Source organism: Esox lucius, chromosome 15 (assembly GCF_011004845.1).
Source record: "Esox lucius isolate fEsoLuc1 chromosome 15, fEsoLuc1.pri, whole genome shotgun sequence".
Classification (NCBI taxonomy): domain Eukaryota; kingdom Metazoa; phylum Chordata; class Actinopteri; order Esociformes; family Esocidae; genus Esox; species Esox lucius.
This window is the reverse complement of record NC_047583.1, coordinates 4218915-4244306: the sequence shown is the minus strand read 5'-3', so window position 1 is coordinate 4244306 and position 25392 is coordinate 4218915. Positions and strand designations below refer to the sequence as shown.

Below are 25392 nucleotides of genomic sequence, written 5' to 3'. Positions count from 1 at the left end.
TTTTTTTTTTTTTTTTTTTTACCAAGGAATGAGTGTAGAGGCACTTTATTTTGAAAACATATCTACTGTGCTTTATTGCCAAAATGTATAAATAAAATGTTGTGTAGAAAATACCCAATGTGTTAATGAATGGGAAATAATTTCTGTGCCAGTTTGTCTTTATCTGTTTAACCATTGCCTATATAAGAAGTCATGAATGCAATTAATTTAGATTCATAATTATAATTGCAGTGTGTGTGAAGGAATAGTTTGAAGATAATATGGATTTTAAACCGGCTACTAACCGCAAAAAACACTACTACGTCATCAACAGGCGTCCATAGTCATAGAAGAAAGACCCCTAATTTCATTGCAGCGTGTGTGTTTGGTGAACACTTATTTACCTCTCAGTCGGATAATTGTTTTTGAAGAAGTGCTGATCTCTGTAGGCAAAAACAAACGCGAAATAACATCTGATAATGTAACAGAACAATCACGTGCCGGACCTTGCATTGCAAACCCATGTTACAAATTAGAGATGCACTTTGGAAAGTGGCAAAAGAACGTATCTCGGTGAATGAGTTGGCATCTAGAATACTTTTGCGTAAACATATAGTAATGTCAAAAACAATGGCGTCGACAGAAGTTAAAGGGGAGTCAGAAGAAAATAAACCCAACACCACGACAGCCACTTCTGTCACGGACGTCAACGAGTTCAGAGAGACTGCTAAACGTAAGAGCGAAGAGGAGGATTACTCAGAGAAAAGTAAACGTGGAAAGAAACACCGAGGAGGGGTTGGAAAGAAACAACTTCGTCCAGGAGAAAGATATATTCCTCCCCCTCAAAAACGCAATCCCGGAGTGAGCTTTAGCAAAGAGCATTTTGATGAAACAACTTACTACTTTGAAGGAGGTCTACGCAAAGTGCATCCGTACTACTTCGACTTCAAAACGTATTGCAAAGGACGCTGGATTGGGAAAAGTCTTCTCGAGGTTTTTCGCAGTGAATTCCGAGCTGAGCCTTTGGAATACTATATTAGGGCCTCAAAGCTAGGACGGATCCGACTCAATGAGACTCCAGTGGATGATCTCTCCGTAACGCTCAGGGTAAGCCTTTGTATTTTCCCTCCCTTGCTCTGTCTGAATGTTTACTCGAGTTCGATATAACAGTCAGCGCTGGCCCCCAAAATGTTATCAGGCTCATCGTTTTCCATTTCAGAACAATGACTTCCTACGGAACACAGTGCATCGTCACGAGCCACCTGTTGTTGGACGTCCCCTGGAGATATTGGAAGATAACGGGGAGGTGTTGGTAGTTGACAAGCCAGCCTCGATGCCGGTCCATCCCTGTGGGCGCTTTCGTCACAACACGGTCATCTTCATCCTGGGAAAGGAGCGAGGTATATGTGGTCTTCACACTGTGCATCGTCTCGACCGCCTCACCTCTGGTGTTCTGCTCTTTGCCCGCACTCTGGAAGTGTCCCAGAAACTGGACGTGTTGGTGCGAGACAGACAGGCAAGTCGTCCTCAGTCTCCATTGTGGCGGTGCAATATGCAAGCTTAATTCAAACACCGAGATATATATGTATGTATGTACTGTATCTCACAAAAGTAAGTACACCCCTCACATTTTTGTAAATATTTGATTGTATCTTTTCATGTGACAACACTGAAGAAATGCTAAAATGTAAAGTAGTGAGTGTACAACTTGCATAACAGTGTAATGTCTAAACCGCTGGCAACAAAAGTGAGTACACCCTTCAGTGAAAATGTTTTTTACACTTAGGTGTGTACTCACTTTTGTTGCCAGCGGTTTAGACAATGTCTGGGTGTTGAGTTATTTTGAGGGGACCGCAAATTTACACTTATACAAGCTGTACACTCACTACTTTACACTGTAGCAAAGTGTCATTTCCTCAGTGTTGGCACATAAAAAGATATAATCAAATATTAGCAAAAATGTGAGGGGTGTTCTCGCTTTTGTGAGATACTGTATGTGTAATTATACTACTAAGCCGTTTGTTTGTTTTATTGCTTTTTCACCACTCACTAGTTTGGATCCTCCCTGACTGAATACATGTCGTTGTTGACCCGGGGCTGCTCGTCTTTTACAGCTGGAGAAGGAGTACGTCTGTCGAGTGAAGGGGGAGTTCCCAGAGAGTGAGATCACCTGTGTGGAGCCCATCCTGGTGGTGTCCTTCAAGGTCGGGCTGTGCCGGGTGCACCCAAAGGGCAAGGAATGCCGTACGGTCTTCAAAAGACTCAGCTGGAACGGCCATTCCAGTGTGGTGCGCTGCCGCCCTGTCACCGGCCGCACCCACCAAATACGCGTCCACCTCCAGTTCCTGGGCCACCCTATCGTCAACGACCCCATCTATGGCTCCTCCGCTTGGGGTCCTGAAATGGCGAAGGGAGGCCTGGTGGGCATGAGCGACGAGGAGCTTCTCAAAGCAATTCTGGAGGAGCATCGTTCCAAAGAGAGTCTTCATCTCCTGGACGTCCCAGACGAGGTAGCGGTGAGCGACGCGCTGTCCGACGCTTGCGGTATGGGTGCGCGGACTCCAAGACCAGAACCGTCGTCGGAGGTTTGCAATTCTGTGTCGAGCGACTGTGACGGGAATGACATAGACCAAAGCGCGAATCGGGTCGCTGTCAGTCCAGCCTCGTCTGAGGCAGTACCTGGACAAACTGAAGGAAGTGGGGATAAATCTTGTAACTCAGCTGCTACAAATGCGAAAGACCCTCTGTGCAGTGAGTGTAAGATTGTCCGTCCGGACCCCACTGAGAAGGAGCTCATCATGTACCTTCATGCCTTGCGCTATAAAGGACCAGACTTTGAATATACAACTCGCCTACCTGACTGGGCCAAGGATGACTGGGTTGAGGACTAGGCTACTCAAGTGTTACTGTACACACTAAGTGCCAATAGTTCACTGTAGAACTGTTTCATGCAGTGACCACTGGATGCAGTGTTCACAGTTGATGTTTCATTGAGTTGAACGTTTTACTTTGCACACTGAAACGTGAAAAAGTGTCGCTGTTCATTTTATGGCTCACAGTTCTGTTGTTAATGTGAGAAAACAATTACACCATTCATTTCCCTCTGACTTAGAGAGATTTATTGGACCATACTGCTTTCAATTGGATTGTCAGTTTTTATTTAAACAGCCAAGGAGATTTGTTTCCTAGGGTTTTTGAACAGTGTCTATAACAGAAGATACATTACATTTTAATAAAAAATGTTTGACAGTGAAATTGTATCTGTGACATTGAATAAAATAACCCTTTCTGCAGGAAAATACACTTTATTTATGACTTTACCATCTGAAAGCAAAAATCACCAACTTAATTATTTCAGCTTCAAAACTTAACATTTCACTTCTCTGCTCTTAAAAATCAAAGTAGGTTATTTAAAAACTTCATCCAAGACAAATCATTTGTCAAAAGGAAACCCTTTCAGGTGATAAATTCCAAGGCATATAGGCACATCTGACAATTTTGGTCAATTCTTTGAAGACCAAGGGACACCTATTATTCTGGGTTGTTTTGAACACACCACAACTTTGACCAAAAACACATCTCTGAAACACTTTTCCCCCACAAATTTAAATGAGACTCCTCTTACACAAAACACGTACATATTTACATTTTCATCATGGAAAAAGGACTGTTGCAAAAAAACCTTGGCACATGCTGCGCATTCTACACCAATATCCAAATACTGCTGATGTAGGAGAACCTACATATTTCAGCTGATATTCCAGCTGTTGTAAAGGATGTCTGCTCTGCTGATGTGATACATTATTGAATACCAAGGCAAGCCTTAGTGGAGATTGTATTACTTTTCATATGATGCCGAATGTAATTTATTGGCACAGTGCTGTAGGTTATGTACAACTTAGCAGGCTGGTAAAATCCACCTAATTTTCATTATCAAAGAGCAAGGCTCTATTATACCTCTTAACAACTGGACTGTATGCAAATGTGCCAATCAGGTCCCTTAAATAAATTACACAGTACTCTCATAAGTCACTGATTAATGTTACTCTTCTTGGCATAGATTTTGAACAGAAGCATGGTAGTATGTGCCAACAATGGAATGGTTACAAAATGTATGTTATAACACTTAAGTTTCTACTTTTAGTGATTTGACTTGCATCACTTTGTATTGTTTCTAGATAAACTGAGGTGTGCCCTTTGTTTTGGTGGTGATTGCCTCTAGTAAGGAATAGATAGGCACAAGCAAATCTCATCCATGTTGAAAGTATTCAACTTAACATTAATTTCCAAGAATTCTTTCCGAGTGATGGATATAGAACTGGGGTGGTTCGGTTGTAGACAAAAAGCCCAGTGATAATCAAATTTCCAGTTTTTGACCAGCTGTGAGTTTTCAAATCCGTTACGAAGAATCTTGATCTTCTCAGCATTCCACAGGTAGCAACATGTGCCTAACTAGACCTGATTAGTCTTCCAGTATCCTTTACCAGATAGTTTGTCATTACACTAATAAACCTGAACCGAACACTCCAGCTTGCTTGGTTTGAATGAGTCTTTTGCAATCTCATTCAGGTTGCATCCTCCCTTGGCCCATCTCTTTTGATCCACACATCAGGCAAGTCTGGTTTGCTGTTTGGCAACATGACCGGTCCTTCGCTCTGGCTAGTGAGACCCCTCCCACACCCCGGAGAGGCGGTCTCATACATTATCTCCCTCAGAGAGAGACGCAGGGTGTCCCTCTTTCCGTTGAGATGTCCTGGTTGCGGTTCCAGGTTCCCCTCTGCTTCGAAAGAAGGTTGTAGGTTTGAGGGACCGGGTTCAATGTCACTCAGGCAAGTCTCATTGGAATCCTCCAGCCCCTCGAACGAACTCTGAGGTGACACCAGGTGTTTCTGGGGTTGACACTCGAAGGGACTGTTTGGAGCCTCATCCTTTGAGTGGGATGGCAGGTATATCGTTTCGATGGTCTGACTAATGACGGTCTCCTCCATACTCGAGGTGGAGGACAGCGATACGTTCCAGTGCTTGACGCCGGCGGACTGTCCTCTGCAAGTTTTGCACAATAGCTTTTCCTTAGCCCTGTCACCTAGTGGGGCAACTGCAAGGGGGTTCTCTCGGTAGGGGGAAGAGGTCTGCAATGCCGGGGGTGGTGCACAGCCTTTGTGGTGTCTACCGCAGACCTCTTTACTATCTGCCACAGTGTTGCTTCTCTCCAGGTCCCTCCTGGGACTCAGCCCAACAAACTGAATGTCATCTGAGAGAACTGAGGGCCTGTTGGATAGCTTGCTGGTGCATGTGCTATTTTCGAAGCTGTCATTCAGTTGACAGGCCAGTGGCTGAAGCTCATACTGCTCTGGCTCCTTCCCGCCCGGTCGCTGTCTTTGGCGCTGCTGGTTCGGGTAAAGATAATTACCCTCGTCTTTACTGAAATTTCTTCGAACTCGCGATCTCCCGAAAGCCCCGTTGGCTGCCGAGGTCGATGTCCTGGGGTCTGTTGCTGAGCAGGAGGGCAGGCCATCAGCCCCCTGTTCAGATGAGCGCGGTGACATTATCTTCCCGCAGTTTCTTTGAGGACCAAAAAAGCAGCACAGAGACTGGAAAAAGAATGTGGCAAACCCACACGCCACACATTTCACAAGAAACAAGAAAATCCCGAGCTTTCTGAACAACAAGGCTGTCGTAGGAAGCATGATGATCCCCACGCAACAGAAGGCCCCGGATCCTATTGCCACAGGGCAGCCCATTCTTTTCAGAGAATGCGCGACTCTTCCGATCCTATCAGTGTGCGGCGCGGAATTATATGCTATGCAGTAGTTGGTTAAAAAGTCAACCGACAGCCCGGCAGCGGCTGATATGAAGAGTGCCTCCACACCACTGAGCTGCCATTCCAGGAGAACAAGAAGACCGACGGTGACGAAAACACTCCCTCCAACGGCAGCGGTGCCGTAGATGCTCAGCGGAATGTTCCATGTGGTCAGAAGGAGCAAGGCAAAAGTCAGGGCCACGGAGAACCCGGTAACAACAAGGGTTTCTGAGCTTAGGCATTGCTGCAAGTCGAAGAGTGTCAACTGGCTGGCAAACCATCCCTTTTTTAGTCCTTGTGGTGCCCCAGAAATCTCTCTGTTGAACCATGACAGAATATCATTATAAAAACGGGTGGTGTGACTAAAGTTGTAACTATAGCGATACGTAGTCCTGAACACCATTACCAGGGCTGCTATTCGATCGTCTGCTTCAAAATACAGTCCCCCAACATGGGACAAGTAACCCTCTGCATGCTGCTCAGCCACCATCATGCTCAGGCACTGTTCAAAAACGCCTGCTGGGTATGGAAAAGGAATATCGTTGCAGCAAAACTGAAAGGCGTCCTCGCTCTCCGAGCAACGGCGAATAGACACCCAGCGTATGAGTTGCTCGACAATGCAGACATTGTCTGTTGCACCTTCGTTTTCAGATGATGATGACGACGGTAAATAGAAGCTTTGGTTTTGAACTCTTCCACACAAGTCTCTCAACCAAACCTGAGCATCGGGGCTACTCATGTTGAAATCTGGATCCATCACTAACGATCCATTGCTTTTTGGATCAAAGTGATTGCCATTATCGATTGGTATGACTCCCCAAACAAGGGTTAAAGTGATAAGCTTGTCTTCCCCATTCACCAGCCGTTCAAACATAAACTGGTGGCGATATTCAGCATCATATCTTTCAAAAGGATGGCTGGAACGGAATAACTGAGTTGCCCTGTTGTCTAAAGTGGGTAATCTCATACCAGGGTCTACAACTGAGATGTACGTTCCTCCTGCAGCCAATACCGCAAACCAGCAGACCCAAATGTATCTGAACTTGACCACTCCACAAGGGAGGACTTTCAAAAAAAGTAAATTGGAGGTGTCGGAAAGTCCCCGTTTTAACTCTCGTAGCTTCTGACCCAAGCTGAAGAGGCAGCGCTTTCGCGAGCTTGTGTCCCAGAAACCAGCAGGACTTTTCGTGCAGCAAGGCTTCCAGGCCTGTGCAGTAACAGAGGTTGAGGCAGCCACAGTATAGCGCTCACGCAAAATAAGAGAGCTGGGAAGCCACGCAAGGGCAGAAAACGTACAGATTAAGGTAGCCGTTCCCAGGTACACCGCGAAACATCTTACTGCCATAATGCTACTCAGGTACCCCGAGAAGAATGTGGCACTTGAAGTAAGGCCTGAGGCCAGTATCAAATATCCGACCTCTTGGAGAACTCTGTTGACTCTCTTCGGGAGAGAAGCAGGTGGATTCTGGGACAGCTGGAGGTTCCAGAAGTCAATGAAAGTGAAGACCTGGTTGGAGCAACTACCAAACAGGATGAGAGCTGAAGCTAAGTTGAGGAAAGGGAAGAATGACAGCTGGAAAACTACTTTGTAGAAGAAATAGGATGTCAAGAGCGAACCCACAATTGCCACTAAAGACAGAGCTGATAGGTAGAGTGACCGCAAATAAAGAGCCATGGTGACCAACAGCGACACTACGGCCAGAACTGGATAGACAGCGTCCCTAGCCAGGTAATACTTGAATAGCTTTTGCTTTATGCCAAGGTCCATTCCTGTAATGGTAGTGTTCTTATACGTAAGCTCACGACCTTCAAGGCTGCTCATGTATATCTCCATCAAGTGATCTCCCTTTTCCACCGGTAGGAACAGGAGGCTGTACTTCAGCGAAGGGACCTGATACTCCACCGTGTGTGGGCCCAGGAAGTCCTTATCGACCAGGTAATGCAAGATCTCGAACACAGCTCGCGTGTGTTTGCATCGATTGGGCACAGACGCACAGTTGCCCTGCTTCCCCCTCTCCGCGCAATAGGCCACCAGGCTTCCGTCGTGATAGTACGGGGCACAGTAGCGGAGCAGGCTCAGGCTCTCGGACACCTGCGAAGAGGTCAGGCTGAGACAGGACGAGGCGTTGCTGAGAAGTGCCAGGTAGTTTCCCAGTGACCAACTTGGACAGCATCTTCCTGTGATCATGCCGCCGTCCACTTCCAGTCGGACGTGTTGCTTGCAGAGATCTTGGAAGGGCGGTTGGGAACGTATCTGAAACGTGGAGGAAGAGAGGTGTGGCATTTTAACGTATCCCCTGACCAGTATGATAACTGACTCTCAACTGATTACCTATGGAAACATCAATGTAGTTGATGTTCCGTACACATTTTTTTCACTAAAAGAACAAATTGAAAAGGACATATATCAACTGTTCACATTATTTGATGTACCAGCCAGTATTGATCTCTAATACTTTTTTTTGTATTTCAGATAGCTCACATTTTTCATAGGTTTCTTACAAGTTCTCTTGCTCAGAGTCTTTAAACTATTTGGCTACCCGATTTCATGGTCTGTTTACTTATTCTGGATACATGGCAGATGGCCTGCAGATGAAGATGGGTGAAGACCTACCCTGGCCTGCTCCATCTCACACATGGAGTAGATTGCCTTCAGGCTCCAAAGACTGGCTGAGTTTCCAGAGCGGAAGACCAGCTGGGCATAGCGTTCTCCTGTGATACCACAGATGGAGACAAGAACATGTCACCACTCATCAAAAACAGGCCTAAAAAAACATTTTTAAAAAGCAAGAGAGATCTGTTATGTTTTGCTCATTACTGGATGAAATGATGATCTAGCAGGCCTACACTTCCAAAGTAACTTATTTTAAGATGTTCTGATTGTTTACAGGACTGCTTCCTCCATTCTAAGAGCATTCCCTTAGTCGTCAAAAAACCACAGCGTCACGTGTAAGAGTTAACTGTTCTCAGTAGATCACCTGGAGCGTCACAGAGAAATGCGCCCTGCGCCGAGACTCTGTCCAGCATCCGTCTGGGGCGTAGTCTGGATGACCGATCCTTGGTCCCTCCGGCGTTCCCTCCAACGCCATCTCTATAGGTTCATAATAAACACCAACACTGTACGCTTACACAGGAGACACCTTCTACAGTTCACATCCCTCACACAGGCAGTAGAACCAGAAGACACAGAATCCCTTTGGAATCATGCAGCAATTTCATTGTTTATAATATATATATATATATAACCCTGTTTCCAAAAAAGTTGGGCCACTGTATTAATTGTAAGGGAAAACAGTGCAATGATGTGCAAATCATTTAATCCCTATATTCAATAGAAAATATTACAAAGACAACATATCAAATGTTGAAACTCAGAAATGCTGTTGTTTCTTGAAAATTACATGCCCACTTTGAATTTTTCAGTTTCAACATTTGATATGTTTTCTTTGTACTATGTTCAATTAAAAACAAGGATAAATGATTTGCACATCATTGCATTATGTTTTTATTTGCTTTTTATACAGCGTTCCAGCTGGTTTTGGAAATGGGGTTGTAATAAATCATGTGTAATTGGAAGCATGTTGGAGAAATGCCTGGTTTCTGTACAGTTGTATTCCATCCATAGCCGGGGGTTCTAAAAGATGACCTGCCTGTTTTAGTGAGTAATTGTGTAATCAGGGGCCGAGCAAAGTCCCCTGGTGCTACTTTGTTGTGGCAGCCATTTTGTCCAGAGCTCGTGTGGCTTTATCCACATTACCTCCCAGCTGTCTCGTCTTTGAGCTGCTTTTGCGGTAACAGGGACAGTGTTTTTCCAGGCCCCGTGTTCTGCCGAAGCTTGGCCAGGGCAGACTGGCGTACTCCGATGTATGTTCCACGAGGCTCGAATCCCTGTATGTAAACATCAGAGTTAATGGAACAGCTTCTCCTGACAAAAAGAATCAGCTGAAACCATTTGCATGTAGAATATGTATATTTTATACAGATTGTTTTTGGCTACAGAACGTGAGCGAACACTATATGCTGATGTATGTTTAGAGACAAGTTAGAATGAATGCTTTGAAGAATTAAAATTAAACTGAGCATGTAGTGTATCCCACTTTTCTCTCAACAATTTCATGGTGTCAGATTTGTGATTTATGGCCTTGCCTCATCGCAGAAACTTCTTATTATGCTGCTTGCTCAACCAGGAAGTAGGCCAGAATCAGCGCACTTGGCGTAGGGCATTCATCTACCATACAATCGCTGGTGACATTCCTAGCGCCCAACACGACACTAGGAGTTACCAGAGCGCGATGTTGCCAGGCAAGCCTATTCGACCATCCCTCCTGTATTTGCATACTGGTCGCTGTGATGGTCGTTACATGTCAATAACCTTGAGTGTATCTTCTGTGTATTTGCATACTGGTCGCTGTGATGGTCGTTACATGTCAATAACCTTGAGTGTATCTTCTGTGTATTTGCATACTGGTCGCTGTGATGGTCGTTACATGTCAATAACCTTGAGTGTATCTTCTGTGTATTTGCATACTGGTCGCTGTGATGGTCGTTACATGTCAATAACCTTGAGTGTATCTTCTGTGTATTTGCATACTGGTCGCTGTGATGGTCTTTACATGTCAATAACCTTGAGTGTATCTTCTGTATGTATTTGCAACAAACGTGGATATTCAATCAGTTTGACGCTGTACTCAACAGCCCTATTCGATCTGACATTGCACAAATACGGTTCTTTTCTGAGAAGACAATATTCCTTGAGAGACATGCCAGGTGAACCAAAACCAAACGTTTATGGTAGCGTTTTGCTTTGAAAGGGTGTTGGCAGAGAAAGCAGAAGAACAGCCAACGGAGACACTCACCATCAGTGGGTCGGAGAAATCTGGCAGAGGACCAATGAAAAGGCCGGCTAGGGAACATCCCAGGAGAACTGCAGCACACCCAACGAGCACGGCCAGAGGATACTCCATCACCACCTGGGAGTAACTGTTAAGCAAAAGCCACATCAAAACAGGATCTGCAGCTCAGATCTCCCTTCGGCATTTCATAGTCATGTTACTATGTATCATTCTGCGGCTGGGCTAGAAAGTCGTGGCTCAAGGCTTTTTGCAGTTAGGCCAAATGTTAAATCCTTATAACAGTTGTCACTAGTAGGATACATTATTAGTCATGCACTACTACACTGTCTTGAACTTAGGGTCATGTTGTATGGCTAAATGAAGGAGTAAAGCTCTGTTCAGTCCCAATTACACAGGCACAGAGCACATTAGGATGCATTGCAATTGTAGGTCATTTTGCTGTCACCGTGATCGCAATGAGGTTGTTGTCGTGGATACTGACTTTCTGTGGATCCAGCAGAGGGTGTCATCCTTAAAATGTTATCTTTTTCAAAACGCCGGGTCACAGACCACGTTTTCGCCCAGTATTTATGTTTACGCGCAATAGATTACAGACCTGACTGCGAGCATGCAGTGTCGTTTGGACTCATGGGGGCCGACGCCGTCGTGGGACCCGTGCAGCCAATGGCAGCGGACAGCGTTGCGACAGGAGGAGACGTGGGAGGGGCTGCGGCCGCCGCCGGTCATGCCCGCCGAACATTCAGCGTGCGCAGGACCACCGGTCGCTGGGTGCGGCTCCGCACAGGCGGCCCCGCGGACCGGCTTGCCGTGGCCACAGCAGTGACACCGTCTGGGCTGCGGTGAACGGCAGCCCTGGGGGACTTGGTGGTAGAGCTGGGAGGACGCGGATGAGAGAGGCCGGGGGAGGCTGCTGCTGTCCGACAAGTCCTGTTCGGTTTGGATCAGAGTCGCCTGGGCTTCTGGGAACACGTTGTCAGGGGAACACAGCGATACCTCCGGGATCTCACTGTGACAAGACAGACGGGTGGGGGGGGGGGGGGGGGGGGTATTTATTTATAACATCTATTGCGGCAGTGCTTGTAATCATCCAATGTACACACTGGCGTACACTGACAAAAAACGCTTCGGCTCGGCTGCTTTCCTCGACTCTGTGATTTTTCGCAGAGCCTTGACTCAGGCAACCAGATGGATTAGGTGAGGAATGACGTCTGGAGTATTCGGTTGCTAGAAGGCCCAATTAGGCCATGAGAGGCTCAGTACGCCCAGCCTGTCAACATCCATATCAGGGCCCAGTAGATGGGGACTGCAGTGGAACCGGCGAACAATGACTCATGTTTGTGTGAAATGTGCATTGCATTAATTATATGGGTGAGGATGTCTGTTTTCCATCGCGGGAGGTAAAAAAAATTAAAAAAGCCGGTTGTAAGTGCCAATTATACTCACCTAAAGGATTATTAGGAACACCTGTTCAATTTCTCATGAATGCAATTATCTAATCAACCAATCACATGGCAGTTGCTTCAATGCATTTAGGGGTGTGGTCCTGGTCAAGACAATCTCCTGAACTCCAAACTGAATGTCAGAATGGGAAAGAAAGGTGATTTAAGCAATTTTGAGCGTGGCATGATTGTTGGTGCCAGACGGGCCGGTCTGAGTATTTCACAATCTGCTCAGTTACTGTGATTTTCACGCACAACCATTTCTAGGGTTTACAAAGAATGGTGTGAAAATGGAAAAACATCCAGTATGCGGTCAGAGGAGAATGGGCCGACTGATTCAAGTTTGACCACTCGTTACAACCGAGGTATGCAGCAAAGCATTTGTGAAGCCACAACACACACAACATTGAGGCGGATGGGCTACAACAGCAGAAGACCCCACCGGGTACCACTCATCTCCACTACAAATAGGAAAAGAGGATACAATTTGCAAAAGCTCACCAAAATTGGACAGCTGAAGACTGGAAGAATGTTGCCTGGTCTGATGAGTCTTGATTTCTGTTGAGACATTCAGATGGTAGAGTCAGAATTTGGCATAAACAGAATGAGAACATGGATCCATCATGCCTTGTTACCACTGTTACCACTGGTGGTGGTGGTGTAATGGTGTGGGGGATGTTTTCTTGGCACACTTTAGGCCCCTTAGTGCCAATTGGGCATGGTTTAAATGCCACGGCCTACCTGAGCATTGTTTCTGACCATGTCCATCCCTTTATGACCACCATGTACCCATCCTCTGATGGCTACTTCCAGCAGGATAATGCACCATGTCACAAAGCTTGAATCATTTCAAATTGGTTTCTTGAACATGACAATGAGTTAGAACATCTTTGGGATGTGGTGGAACGGGAGCTTCGTGCCCTGGATGTGCATCCCACAAATCTCCATCAACTGCAAGATGGTATCCTATCAATATGGGCCAACATTTCTAAAGAATGCTTTCAGCACCTTGTTGAATCAATGTCAATACTAGTCAAAACCTTGGACAGACTTACCCAGTTACTTGAATGGGTGTTCAACCTTTTGATTGGTACTGTGTATGGAAGCTTGCAGGCATGGGCTACAGAATGCAAGCCTTAAAATAAAAACGTTTCTTAAATATCTAGGCTGTATGACTAAATGAATGTTAATCTTGACAAGATGTCCAAGAAGAATAGAACCAGTTCCTCTGGTTTTACACTGATGGGACTATTGTACAGTATCTTTATACGTCAGTAATAACTTACTAAAAGCTTTAAGAGTGACTATTCAAGCACCAAAATTAGTAGAGATCTACAATTATTGCGAAACTTGATTAAATGTTGTACTTAGGTTGGTTAAAATCACAGGGAGGCTTATAAAATGGACAATTTTGACACTTTAGCAAGTTGTTATTTAAACAGAAAATATGATACATTTAATTTTCAACATTGTCAACACAAATCAACATTAAAGCCCAATTTCGACTAGTGTGACTAAATGAAACCAGACATTTATGTACAGTCTACTTCCAATCTGACAAATAATACATCTAGTTAACTTTGGCCATTCGGTCCAGGATCTGAAAACGACTTGCTTTTCCCTACATCTGGTCGCTTGGATAGACTGAGACCCCCTCCTCGTCACCAAGACGACAGGTTAAGTAAATAAGGAGCATATGATCAGAACTTCACTGCTTAGTTTACATTTCCAACCGCCTAGCAGAGAGTGGCGTGCGTCTTCACCTGGTGACTCTGTGCTGTTCAAAATGTAGCTGTACAAAAAATAGAAACAGTATTAGATACAGTGGTCCCCAAAAAGGGTATCAACTTCTCAAACCTATGTAGTGGTTCCACTCAAGTGACAGCAGCAGGAATGCCGTTTCTTTTTTATCGGGCGTTCAGAATACGGTGTGTTTGTTTCGTCAGCGGCTAACCCCTAAACCTTATGGATGAAAGCACAATTAATTTGCTGATTTATCAGAAATGTCCGTGTAGCCCGTTAGCTGAAGTTGTGTGACACATCGAAGTGACGGCGCAAGGGCTGCTGTATGTGCTGCGTGGTACAGTAGGTTACACCCTTCTGGACTGTGCTACTACACTGCTAAACATTGATTGCTTGTCATTGACAGCTTTTTTTGGCACTAGGGCATGCTAGTTCAGCTATGTAATTTGTTATTCCAATTTGTTATTGGCTGTCAAAAAAAGCATCCCGTCAGTCTCATTAGTGGGCTCTGGTCGGTGTTGGGCGGAAAACCCTCCCCTTGCCAGAATCTGCCCCCCCCCCCCACCCCCACCCACACTTCGCGTGAACGCGCACACTATTCTCCATTGCTGTGATTTGCTTGCTTGTGTGGAGATGTTTGCGGTTCACTTCGTTGTCAATTCAGTCTATGTTTCTCTGGTCTTAGTTGAACAACACATTATTCATTTTTGACCTTAAAAACAACAGTAAAATGATTACGTTTTCTGCATTTTATTATAGAAAAAAAGAATGAGCAGTTTTCTGTTAGGCTATTTGTTCCGGTGTATTAGTCTATAAACACATTCATTCTCTAAAAGTATACACCATCATCGCCGACAACTCTCTCGTCTCTCGTATTTTACTAGTACATTTGTAAGTGTGTAAATGTCAAATCTAGCCATAGCTATTCTGAGGAAACGAAAATGAGCCAGTTATAGCCAACCCTCCTGAGACCCAGCAAAAAAAAGTTTGGGAATGTAGATATTTAGAAACTATTTAATGCTTAAGTCACAAAAAAGTTTACAAAAACTTTCAAGAGACAGTTTTTGCCCTTTAATAAGGAAGTCAGCGTTCTACTGGCGTTCTACTCGACTATTCAAATTGTTTGGGCTCTAGAAGTAGCAAAACGGAGACAAAAACTGCAAAAACATTATTTTTAAAGACCCTTTTTCAGTAACTGAAACAAGAACGGCTGACCACACGAAAACATACCAACTTAACTGCAATTGAGAAGTTAGTTTGCTAATATAATTACAATTCATGTACACAGGCAATTCCAGGGAACTATGAAAACGTATCTTGCATAAGCCCCATGCACACTGCCCGCTTGCTAGAGCTACAAAGAGCCACGCTCCCATTCATTTCCAACAAGAGCCAGCGAATCACGGCAACAGTGGCCTGAGCTATTTTTGGAGATAAAATCTCCTAGCAGCAGTGACAGTTGAGAGTTGGAAATGTTCTACTTTATGCTAATTTCCAGTGAGCGGGAGTTCAAAAAGTGGACAAGAAACCTAGTATTGTGGTGTCTAGTTTCCCCATTACATATGATGCGTCTCTGGCTTACAATTCTAAAAATGGATGCATGTTAGAAGGTTTCAGAGATCGTCATGGGTGAGTGATAAAAGCCTAATGTAAAACAAAGTAAGTTGCTATTTGAACACTGACAAATCATTGACTTGGCGTGGTGTTGATGGCAAATAATAAACACTTATTAAAAATTGCGGAGACAGGTGTTTCCTCTATACTGGTTGTCCCTGGCATAAATTAGGAAGACACGCCCCGCCTAAGCAGGCAGTGTGCACGCAAGGGAGGGCTCAGGCACAGCTCACCAGAGATGGAGCGATTTGCGAGTTGTGCGAGCGCGCAGTGTGCACGTAGGGTAATGTCGTCCACAGCGTGCAAACCTTAATTTTTTGAAAAGCGGAAATGGCACACCTTCTTCGGTACAACAAGATGTATTCTTCTTCTTCTGCGGTACAGCAGTGCTAGACGCAGCATCGGCGTATCCTGCCACCGACCGCACATTGAGAATATAAAAATTATTATACAGTCTAAGTCTGTGGATAAACAACCATGTCGCATGGAAGAAATTGAGATTTTTTCATTTTATTCAGCAGTTGGGAGTTTCAATATTTTTAGGTAAATCAAATGTTTTGACGGATTGCTATAAAAGATCTTGCTTTATTGTGATTGATAGCATTCAGAGCCAATGAAAATGGGGGTGGCCAGCTGGGAACCAATCAGATTTCGGGGGTGGCACGTGCCACTCAGTGCCCCTCCTTTGACTCCACCCCTGCTTATATTTGTGTATTAACATAGCTCCCAAATATACCCCACAAGATATGCCACTATTGGCCTCTTTGTGGTCCACAATCTAAACCAAATTAATGGCAATGCACAGTATTGTACATACAACTGCCATCCTCAATTAATCAAGCTTAAAGCAACGTTTCCTTTTAAAGAAAACCTGGCCTCATGATGCCTGGCAAGAGATCAAAACACACACATCAAACTCTAACCCACAAAGACAATGTACACTCACTGGGTCTTGTTGTGTTTTACATTTGTGGGTCAGTGTCTTGTTATTTGCTGTGTTTTTTGTGTGGATCCTAGGAAGAGTAGCTGGGTCCTAGGAAGAGTAGCTGAAGTGTAGCTGAATCCTAGGATAAGTAGAAAATAATCAAAGAAATGTAGCTGTGCCTTTATGCTAAATGGTGATATTACAGTGTATTTGGGTGTTGATAAATTCATGTTGACACTGCAGCTTGAATGTCGGTCCCACACTGTTACTGATGGGTTGATTCGTTGAGATGGAATTTGAAAAAAAACATTCCACGATTGTGTTAGAAATGGTCCTTTTGTTTGTCCTTGTTTGGACCATCATGACATTTCAGGGTTGTGTTTAGTACAGTAAACCATACACAATCTACCATCATGTACAGATGCATTCAGATGCAGCAACACATTGGTCTCCAGAGCGATGCCATTCATCCATTTATTTTAACCTTTTCAGCTCAGGGATTTGAACCAGCTAGCTTTCACCTTAACCACTAAACCATCTGCCACCCCCTGGAAGTACATATGATTATGTGGTGGTGTTCTTAGGTAGGCAGACTGACCCTGCTGCTGGTCTTTCCTTTATCCTTGAACACTCTAATGGGTCTACACAGTTTACTATTATTATATGCCCAAAGACACCAACAAAAGAGTAGCTGCTGTTTTGACAAACCTTTGACTCCAGTGGATGTGAATATTGATTGTTGTGGCTTGGTTATTCAATAATCAGACAGCTGAAGCAACGAGGGGAAGGTTTGAGACAGGTACCTGAGAGACAGTTGATGAATTTGCATAACTGGGTATTGTAGTCCTTTAGGGGATGTTGATATTTCTCTCCTTCCCTTTACTAACACGTGTTATTATGCATTTGCAAACCAACAACAAAAAAATGGATTGGAAAGGTCTTGAAGAGTTAGAACGCATTTTGCTGTACACTTTTTCACTCTCTCCTACAGTAAAAAAACAACTGGCTTACATTTATGAAAATGACAGAAACGTATGTGCCATTTTAGGGGAAAAAGGTGTCCTAATGATGCCAGTATCAATGCTGAGTGAATTATATTGAAGCATCGTCCCAGCTTTGCCCGCTACAAACAGTACTGTCCTCTGTCTACCTAACGACTGATAAACTAAAGCAGTCAGCATTGGAGCTACAAACCGTCAACAATGCGAAACACATCAATCCAAATCCTGTCATGGTGAAGTTTCGCCCTGTGGAATTTTGGTTTTCCGCTGAGCCAGCCAAGTCTCCAGTCAGCACAGTCACATGCTGACCGACATCATACTGCCTTTGGGAGGGCATGACGATTAGGCAGCCGAGGAATACCAAAGATCTCTGGAACCCGGAGGTTGTGAACAGAAGTAAATGTGGTTCTGGTGGAATGAATGTGGTTGTGATGGAGTGAATGTGGTTGTGATGGAGTGAATGTGGGTGTGATGGTGTGAATGTGGTTGTGATGGAGTGAATGTGGTTGTGATGGTGTGAATGTGGTTGTGATGGAGTGAATGTGGTTGTGATGGTGTGAATGTGGTTGTGATGGAGTGAATGTGGTTGTGATGGAGTGAATGTGGTTGTGATGGAGTGAATGGTTCCAGCTTCCGTTTCAGTCTCCTCTGGCTTTGCATTAAATAAAACACACAGATGAAAGAATAGAAGCCAGTGAAATGTTGAAATGAACCCCCTTTAATATTTTAAATAGAAATAGTGTGCCTGAATGGCCAAGTAGTTTAGGACTGTGTCCTGTTCAGCCAGATCCCTCAGCGTGGCGTGGACGTCAAGATTCTGCCAGGATGGGCGAGTGATGTTGAGTGAAGTTGAGCAGGATGTTAAGCAGGATGGACAAACACTGAGTGATGTTCAGCGGGATGTTGAGCAGGATGGACGAACACTCAGTGATGTTGAGCAGGATGTTGAGCAGGATGGACGAACGCTGAGTGATGTTGAGCAGGATGTTGAGCAGGATGGACAAACGCTGAGTGACGTTGACCAGGATAGATGGGAGTGATGTTATACGTCCTTTGAGGTGAGCACATTCTTCGGCCAATAACCAGATTTGCTGTCAGGCACCAAACCACCACAAGCAGTCACTGTAGCTCAACAAGGTTTGGCAACCCTGTCTGACATCCCTTCTGCACACCCCAGACGGTGCTTATCCAAGTCGCACCACCCTTTTTTGGGCTGTACTGGGAGCACCATCACCCCGAAATGCCCAAATGTTGTGACATTTGACCTCGTCTCATCACACCAACCGTCAAACCGAGACACATCCCTCCGAGCTGTTATGCTTCATTTTCACGCTGCCCGCTCAATCTGGAAGTTAGTGGATTCTATTTTAGTAAAAGTCTGAAGCACTGTAGGCTAAATGCATGTGTCTTAGACGATTGCACCGATGTGGAAACGCATCGTTGTAAAGCTTTATGTGTTTCTTTTGACAGTCATTTTCCCCTGGAAAATTGTTATGTGCTTCATGTGATTAGTAGTTCATGTACACTGCGTTTTAAGGTCCTATCTTGTTAACAGATTAGTTTTTTCCTTTGAAGGAAGCATGAAACATATCGTGAAATATTTGTCTATTCTTACAAGTTCTATCCTTTTTGGAAATGTTCTGGTGTTTTGTGATGGAAAATATAGGAAGTTGATTATGACACGTCATCCCAGTTATCAGACAGGCTAGAAATGTCTGAACAATTAAACATTTTAGGTGCATATCCTACTTGTCCTTTTTTGCGCAAAAGAAGCTTCCATTTCCCCTCTCACAAGTGGTTTATTTTACTCTGTTCCGTCAAAACTGTTACTTAATTTGACACTGAATACAGGTGTTTTATTAACCTTCTTGACAATGCGTGTTTTTCGTTTTTTTATTAAGTTGAATCTTAATGAGAGAAGGTTGGACCAAGTTACACTATTTAAAGGTAACCCGTTTTTGGAACGACTTCGTTTAAACATATACAGGACATTGTTATTCGTTGATAACGACATAGTCAATAACGACAAACCACTAATAAATGGACAAACCACTAATACAAATGTATATGTAGGCTAATGATGCAGGGAAGTAATTTAACAGACAAGCGGACTAACACCGCGTTGTCAGGTTAAACAGACAAGGACTGGGCTAGCCTACCTTTGTATTGTCTCCTGTGCAGGTCTTTCAGCTCTTGGCGAATCCATGACTGTAACATCGGCGCTCTCATCGGCAGTAGAGCAAGTATCCATTTTATCAACAACCTCTTTCCATATTAAACCGCTTTCCAAAATGACCGACTACGAAATTATCTTAAATTAAGCTTCGTGTTAACTAGGAATAGTAACATCTGTCATTCTAAAACGGCAAAGGGATGATGCAGGTTTGAGTATCCTATGCCACAGACTGGTTTACTATTGGTCGACGCGTTGTGATGAGCTTTTCTGCTGTTGAGAAGCTTGGACGACTGGGAAAGCACGGGCGCTGTTCAATAGAGGGTGGTGCTGGCTGATGCAGTGCCAAGATACAATGTATTAAAGCTGCCAACATTGTTTTAATTTGTACATATTGGCGCACTAACATGTAAAAATCAACAAAACATACAACGTGCCATTTCCCTCCATCTTTGGTTTACCTTGTGAATATAAAGCTGACAGAATGCCAGAGCCTACATGTATGTCTGAATAATTTATTGTGGATAACAGCATTGTCACATAACTTGCCTTTTTCAGGTAGTGCTGTCCTTTTAAGTAAGATGGGCAGAAGCATTTAACCACAATGCAAGTGTCACGCGACTAAATATATACGCAAAACTATACCTCACATTTCTGCATTGTGGTCCCAAACGATTTGTTTTGGAGAAATAATCTAGATTTTGCTTCCACGTATTTGCAGTACACCATTAATTCAAATACAGCTCCAGTTCATTCTCAGGTGGCCAGAGTTGTAATCGGGCGATGAAGCTCTTCTGCTCATAAACACTCTAATGTCATTTGATGACCTGCAGTCAGAAAGGACATCTGGGGCCCGAGAGTGAACCTCTCTGCAGGGGCTGTCTTCGTGGAGAGAGCGGGCAGGCTGCTGGTAAATAACCAGTGGCACGCCAGCTGGTCTGCATCTAGAGATGAATCATAATACAGACACCCCCATCATCACTGATCCCATTAGTTTATGCTGGAATAAAGATCAGTAGTTTATTAAACAAACAAGGGCACCTGCTGGACAAGGTTTTCAGATTTATGTAGAACTAAATCTGTTTTTGTAGAACTAAAATGTGAAATAGAGTAGTGAATATTGTTAAAAAAAAATTTACAAGCTGTCAAAATTGCTTAAGTACTTTCAGATAAAAACTACTCAGGATGAGCTTCAATTTGGTAGAGTCATGGTTAATCATTGAAATAAAATATTTGTTATGCCCTTAGAACTGAAGTACTATGTAAATGTATTTACACCCCCTAAAAATGTCAATATGTTTGGACAACTGAATATTTGATTTTAACACTTTACAAATAAATGTAACCTAATAAAAAAATTGCATTTTGCAATAATTAATACTATTAAAATAAGCCGAAATGCGTTTTGAGTAGAAATGCATTTAAATAAAAAATTTAATACCTCTGTCGTCCAATCGAGGGGTTCAGATTCTGATCAGGAACACCCAAACAGGTGCGAATGATGATCAGTATTTCTCCCAGGTTCCAGCCTTACATAAATTAGAGAAATGTGGTCTGGTTGTCGGAACAACACAGGTGTGAAAAATATGCCAAGATCATGCCAAGATCACTACAGATCTCAGAGGCTCTCGGACGAAGGGATGTTTAACGCTCATTAGTCTGTGAGGGGTTGCAGAGCCAGAGTCAAGTAATTTAATTCCACCATCTGGTGGATAATCTATTGATGGAGAAAGTCTCAGACCTCATGCAATCTATTCACAACACAAATCCAAACTACGTTGTACACCTAGTCACTTGCCCCTCCTTTCGTCTCCACGCTGATGACACTCGATTTCAGACCCCGCCCCCGCTTGTCTCACAGGGAGTAACACGCGCTTCTCTGCTTGGACGTCCGTCCACCAACTCACAAGCTCAACCTCGATTGGACAGACCGGATGGTTGGTGTTGTCCGCTCCAAGGCCTGGCCCTTACCACCTAAACCTCCACAGTGTTTCCCTCCCAACTTCGCAAGAAACGGGGTGAAAACATACGACTAACACTTGCAATAATAATCACATTTCAGCTAATTTCATGGATTTTTTAAGATGTGTGACATTAGCACAGCTAATGTTCATATTGTCATGCTGGGTAGTTACAGCACCGGTGGGGGTGACAATGTACAGTGGGGAGAACAAGTATTTGATACACTACCGATTTTGCAGGTTTTCCTACTTCCTACTATCAAAAATCCAGAAACCGATTTTTTAAAAATGATTTTTAAATAATTAATTTGCATTTTATTGCATGACAGAAGTATTTGTTCACCCACCAACCAGTAAGAATTTCAGCTCTCACAGACCTGTTAGTTTTTCTTTAAGAAGCCCTCCTGTTCTCCACTCATTACCTGTATTAATCGCACCAGTTTGAACTCGTTACCTGCACCTGTTTTGAATTCGTTACCAAGTCCGTCTGAAGTTTGCCAATGACCATCTGGATGATCCAGAGGAGGAATGGGAGAAGGTCATGTGGTCTGATGAGACAAAAATAGAGCTTTTTGGTCTAAACTCCACTCCCCGTGTTTGGAGGAAGAAGAAGGATGAGTACAACCCCAAGAACACCATCCCAACCGTGAAGCATGGAGGTGGAAACATGATTCTTTGGGCATGCTTTTCTGCAAAGGGGACAGGACGACTGCACCGTATTGAGGGGAGGATGGATGGGGCCGTGTATCGCGAGATCTTGGCCAACAACCTCCTTCCCTCAGTAAGAGCATTGACAATGGGTCGTGGCTGGGTCTTCCAGCATGACAACGACCCAAAACACACAGCCAGGGAAACTAAGGAGTGGCTCCGTAAGAAGCATCTCAAGGTCCTGGAGTGGCCTAGCCAGTCTCCAGACCTGAACCCAAAAGAAAATCTTTGGATGGAGCTGAAAGTCCATATTGCCTTTCAGCTCTGTATGGAAGAGTGGGCCAAAATCCCTGCTGCAGTGTGTGCAAACCCGGTCAAGAACTACAGGAAACGTATGATCTCTGTGATTGCAAACAAAGGTTTCTGTACCAAATATGAAGTTCTGCTTTTCTGATGTATCAAATACTTATGTCATGCAATAAAATGCAAATTAATTACTTAAAAATCATACAATGTGATTTTCTGGATTTTTGTTTTAGATTCCGTCACTCACAGTTGAAGAGTACCTATGATAGAAATGACAGACTTCTACATGCTTTGTAAGTGGGAAAACCTGCAAAATCGGCAGTGTATCAAATACTTGTTCTCCCCACTGTACATCCTGCTGTGTACATTTCATGACCAAGAACGAGGAACACCGAACTGTTGCACAATGTGGGACGAGGGTGACAAATCAGCAAACAAGCCAACACGTGAACCCTTAAGCCAAAGCTTGTATACACTCAGTCTCTCTCTCTTGGGCTCAAAAGGAATGAACGGTTGATCTAAGGAATATGCTTGACAACCCCCCAACGCTACCCCCACCCCAAAACGTTCTCCAATCAATCCAGTGCCTAAAGTGATGTCAAGGGGAGTAAACAGGTGTTGTCTATTTGAGGAAGGGAAAACAGTGCACCCCAGCTGGCAGCCATGTTGGTGCCACTCTGGACCTCGCCTCCCGCGGGAAATCACCCACATCTGGCTGATGGAAGGCAGCCAGTGGCATCTGGAAGACATGACGGGGGGCTGCCTGCGGGAGGAACTGCATGGCCTCAACCAGACATTGTGCAGATGATGGTCATCTGGACCGCAGTGATAGAAATCTGAAGTCAGAAGCCTTTAAGACAGGTAAGGGTAGAGATCCCAATGCTCTTTAACACAAATACACTTTATTAGTATTTGCAAATAGAGACAGAAGGTCACTAACTCAAGATCAGTGACAGGCTGTCTCCTGTACAGTTCAGAAACACCTTTTTGTACGGGCAAGAAGGTGTGACAACATCTCACAAAATAACTGACCTTTGAGCAACACATGACTAGGGTCTCAATCAGCCTAGTCTGGTTTGATTACTTTAGCTCTGTATTAACGCATCTTGCATCTTCCTACTGAGTGAATACATTGACTAAGTACTTTTCTATCAACACAGTAGGTAGCTAGTGATTGTTCACTCTCCTATACAATGGTATAATTAATCAATACATCAGCTCTGTACATTTCTACAATACCACTCTCTCATCCTATCTAGCTAAGCTAGCTAGCTATCCTGGCCCTCGTTTAAAGCTGATGGCTGGGATAATGTGTGAACTAATAGCCTGCCCTGTCATTCCAAAACTGATTGACTTAGGGAGAAAAATACCTCCCGCTAAACCCTGTCCACAAGCAACAAATGTGGCAAAACTGCTACTGCAAATAAAAATGTGAGAAAACACTGGCCAGGGTACGGTAACCAAAGATAGAAAATATCAGGCCAAGAAAGCAATGTTTAATCGCAATCCTGTTATTATTTTCCAACGATTTGCTTAAAGTGAAATCCATTGTTTTGCCTTTTCAATGCAAAAAACAGTCATGCTGTTGTAATATGTGTAGAATGTGTTTTGGCATTGCCTGGCTGAAATAAGCGAAGCCTTCCCTTAAAAATATGTTGTCTGCATGGCAGCATATGTTGCTCCAAAACCTGTATATATAGTTCAGCTTTGATGGTGCCTTCACAGATGTGAAAGAGACCCATACCACATGCACTAATGCACCCCCATACCATCACGGATGCTGATGGTGAACTTTGCAATGATAAGAAGCTGAATGGTCCCTCTCCTCTTTATTCTGGAGGACATGGCATCCATGACTCCCAAAAATAATTTCCCCAAATTTTGATTTGTCAGACCAGAGGACAGTTTTCTATTTCGCCTCAGTCCATCTTAAATGACCTCGGGCCCAGAGAAGACAGCAGCAGTTCTGGATCTTGTTTATACATAGTTTATTCTATGGTTTCTTCTTTTCTTCATGGTAGAGTTTTAACTTGCATTTGTGGATGTATTGTGTTTACAGACAATGGTTTTGGAAGTCTTCCTGAGCCAATGTAGTGATTTCCACTACAGAATCATGTCTGTTTTAATGCAGTGCCTCCTGAAGTCCTGAAGATCACGGCCATCCAGTATTGGTTTTTGGTTTTGTCCCTTGCATACAGAGATTTCTCCAGATTCTCAGAAACTGATATTATTTTTGTACTATTTGCTCATGCAGTCTTTCAAAGAGTGTTAAACCCCTCCGCATCCTGACCTCTGACAGACCCATCCTCTCTGGAATTATATTTTAATATCCAATCATGTTATTGACTTATTGCCAATTGATCTAATTGGTTGTGTGATATTCCACCAGGTTTAGTTTTTTTAGTATTACACAACCTTTCCAATCTTTTGTTGCCTCTGTCCCAGATTTCTTTAAATGTGTTGCTGGCATCAAATGAAAGGTGGGCATATATTTTTCAAGAAATGATAGAATGTCTCAGTTTCAACATTTGATATGTTGTCTTTGTACTATTTTCTTTTGAATATAGGGTTTAAATGTTTTGTACATCATTGCATTTTTGGGAAACGGGGGTTGTAAGACAGGCTTTGTGGTTAACCCAAAGCTCTATAGGCATGTGAACTTGATCTGTTAACAAATTATGATTTACAATCATGGATTCACTGCTGTGTATTTACAGATGACGGTTTACATGTTTAGATGGAATGCTGTGTATTTACGGATGACTGTTTACATGTGTAGATTGTATGCTGTGTATTTACGGATGACGGTTTACATGTGTAGATGGTATGCTGTGTATTTACGGATGACGGTTTACATGTGTAGATGGTATGCTGTGTATTTACGGATGACGGTTTACATGTGTAGATGGTATGCTGTGTATTTACGGATCATGGCTCACATTTGTGAGTT

The 25392-nt window shown here is 43.7% G+C and overlaps 2 protein-coding genes across 2 annotated transcripts; one reads left to right on the top strand and one right to left on the bottom strand.

The window, feature by feature from the left end:
- The first annotated feature begins 320 nt into the window (after positions 1-320).
- rpusd2 (RNA pseudouridine synthase domain containing 2) lies at positions 321-3226 on the top strand. The gene is made up of 3 exons (XM_010879481.4): positions 321-1086; positions 1199-1495; positions 2094-3226. Exons 1-3 carry the CDS (start codon positions 502-504, stop codon positions 2868-2870), a joined length of 1659 nt encoding a protein of 552 aa, XP_010877783.2. The 5' UTR covers positions 321-501; the 3' UTR covers positions 2871-3226.
- On the bottom strand, positions 3121-19762 carry disp2 (dispatched homolog 2 (Drosophila)). The gene is made up of 8 exons (XM_029125497.2): positions 19514-19762; positions 12573-12629; positions 11228-11638; positions 10636-10759; positions 9537-9667; positions 8758-8870; positions 8394-8491; positions 3121-8033 (listed from the first exon to the last, which is right to left on the bottom strand). Exons 1-8 carry the CDS (start codon positions 19603-19605, stop codon positions 4545-4547), a joined length of 4515 nt encoding a protein of 1504 aa, XP_028981330.1. The 5' UTR covers positions 19606-19762; the 3' UTR covers positions 3121-4544.
- Between the last annotated feature and the right edge of the window lie 5630 nt (positions 19763-25392).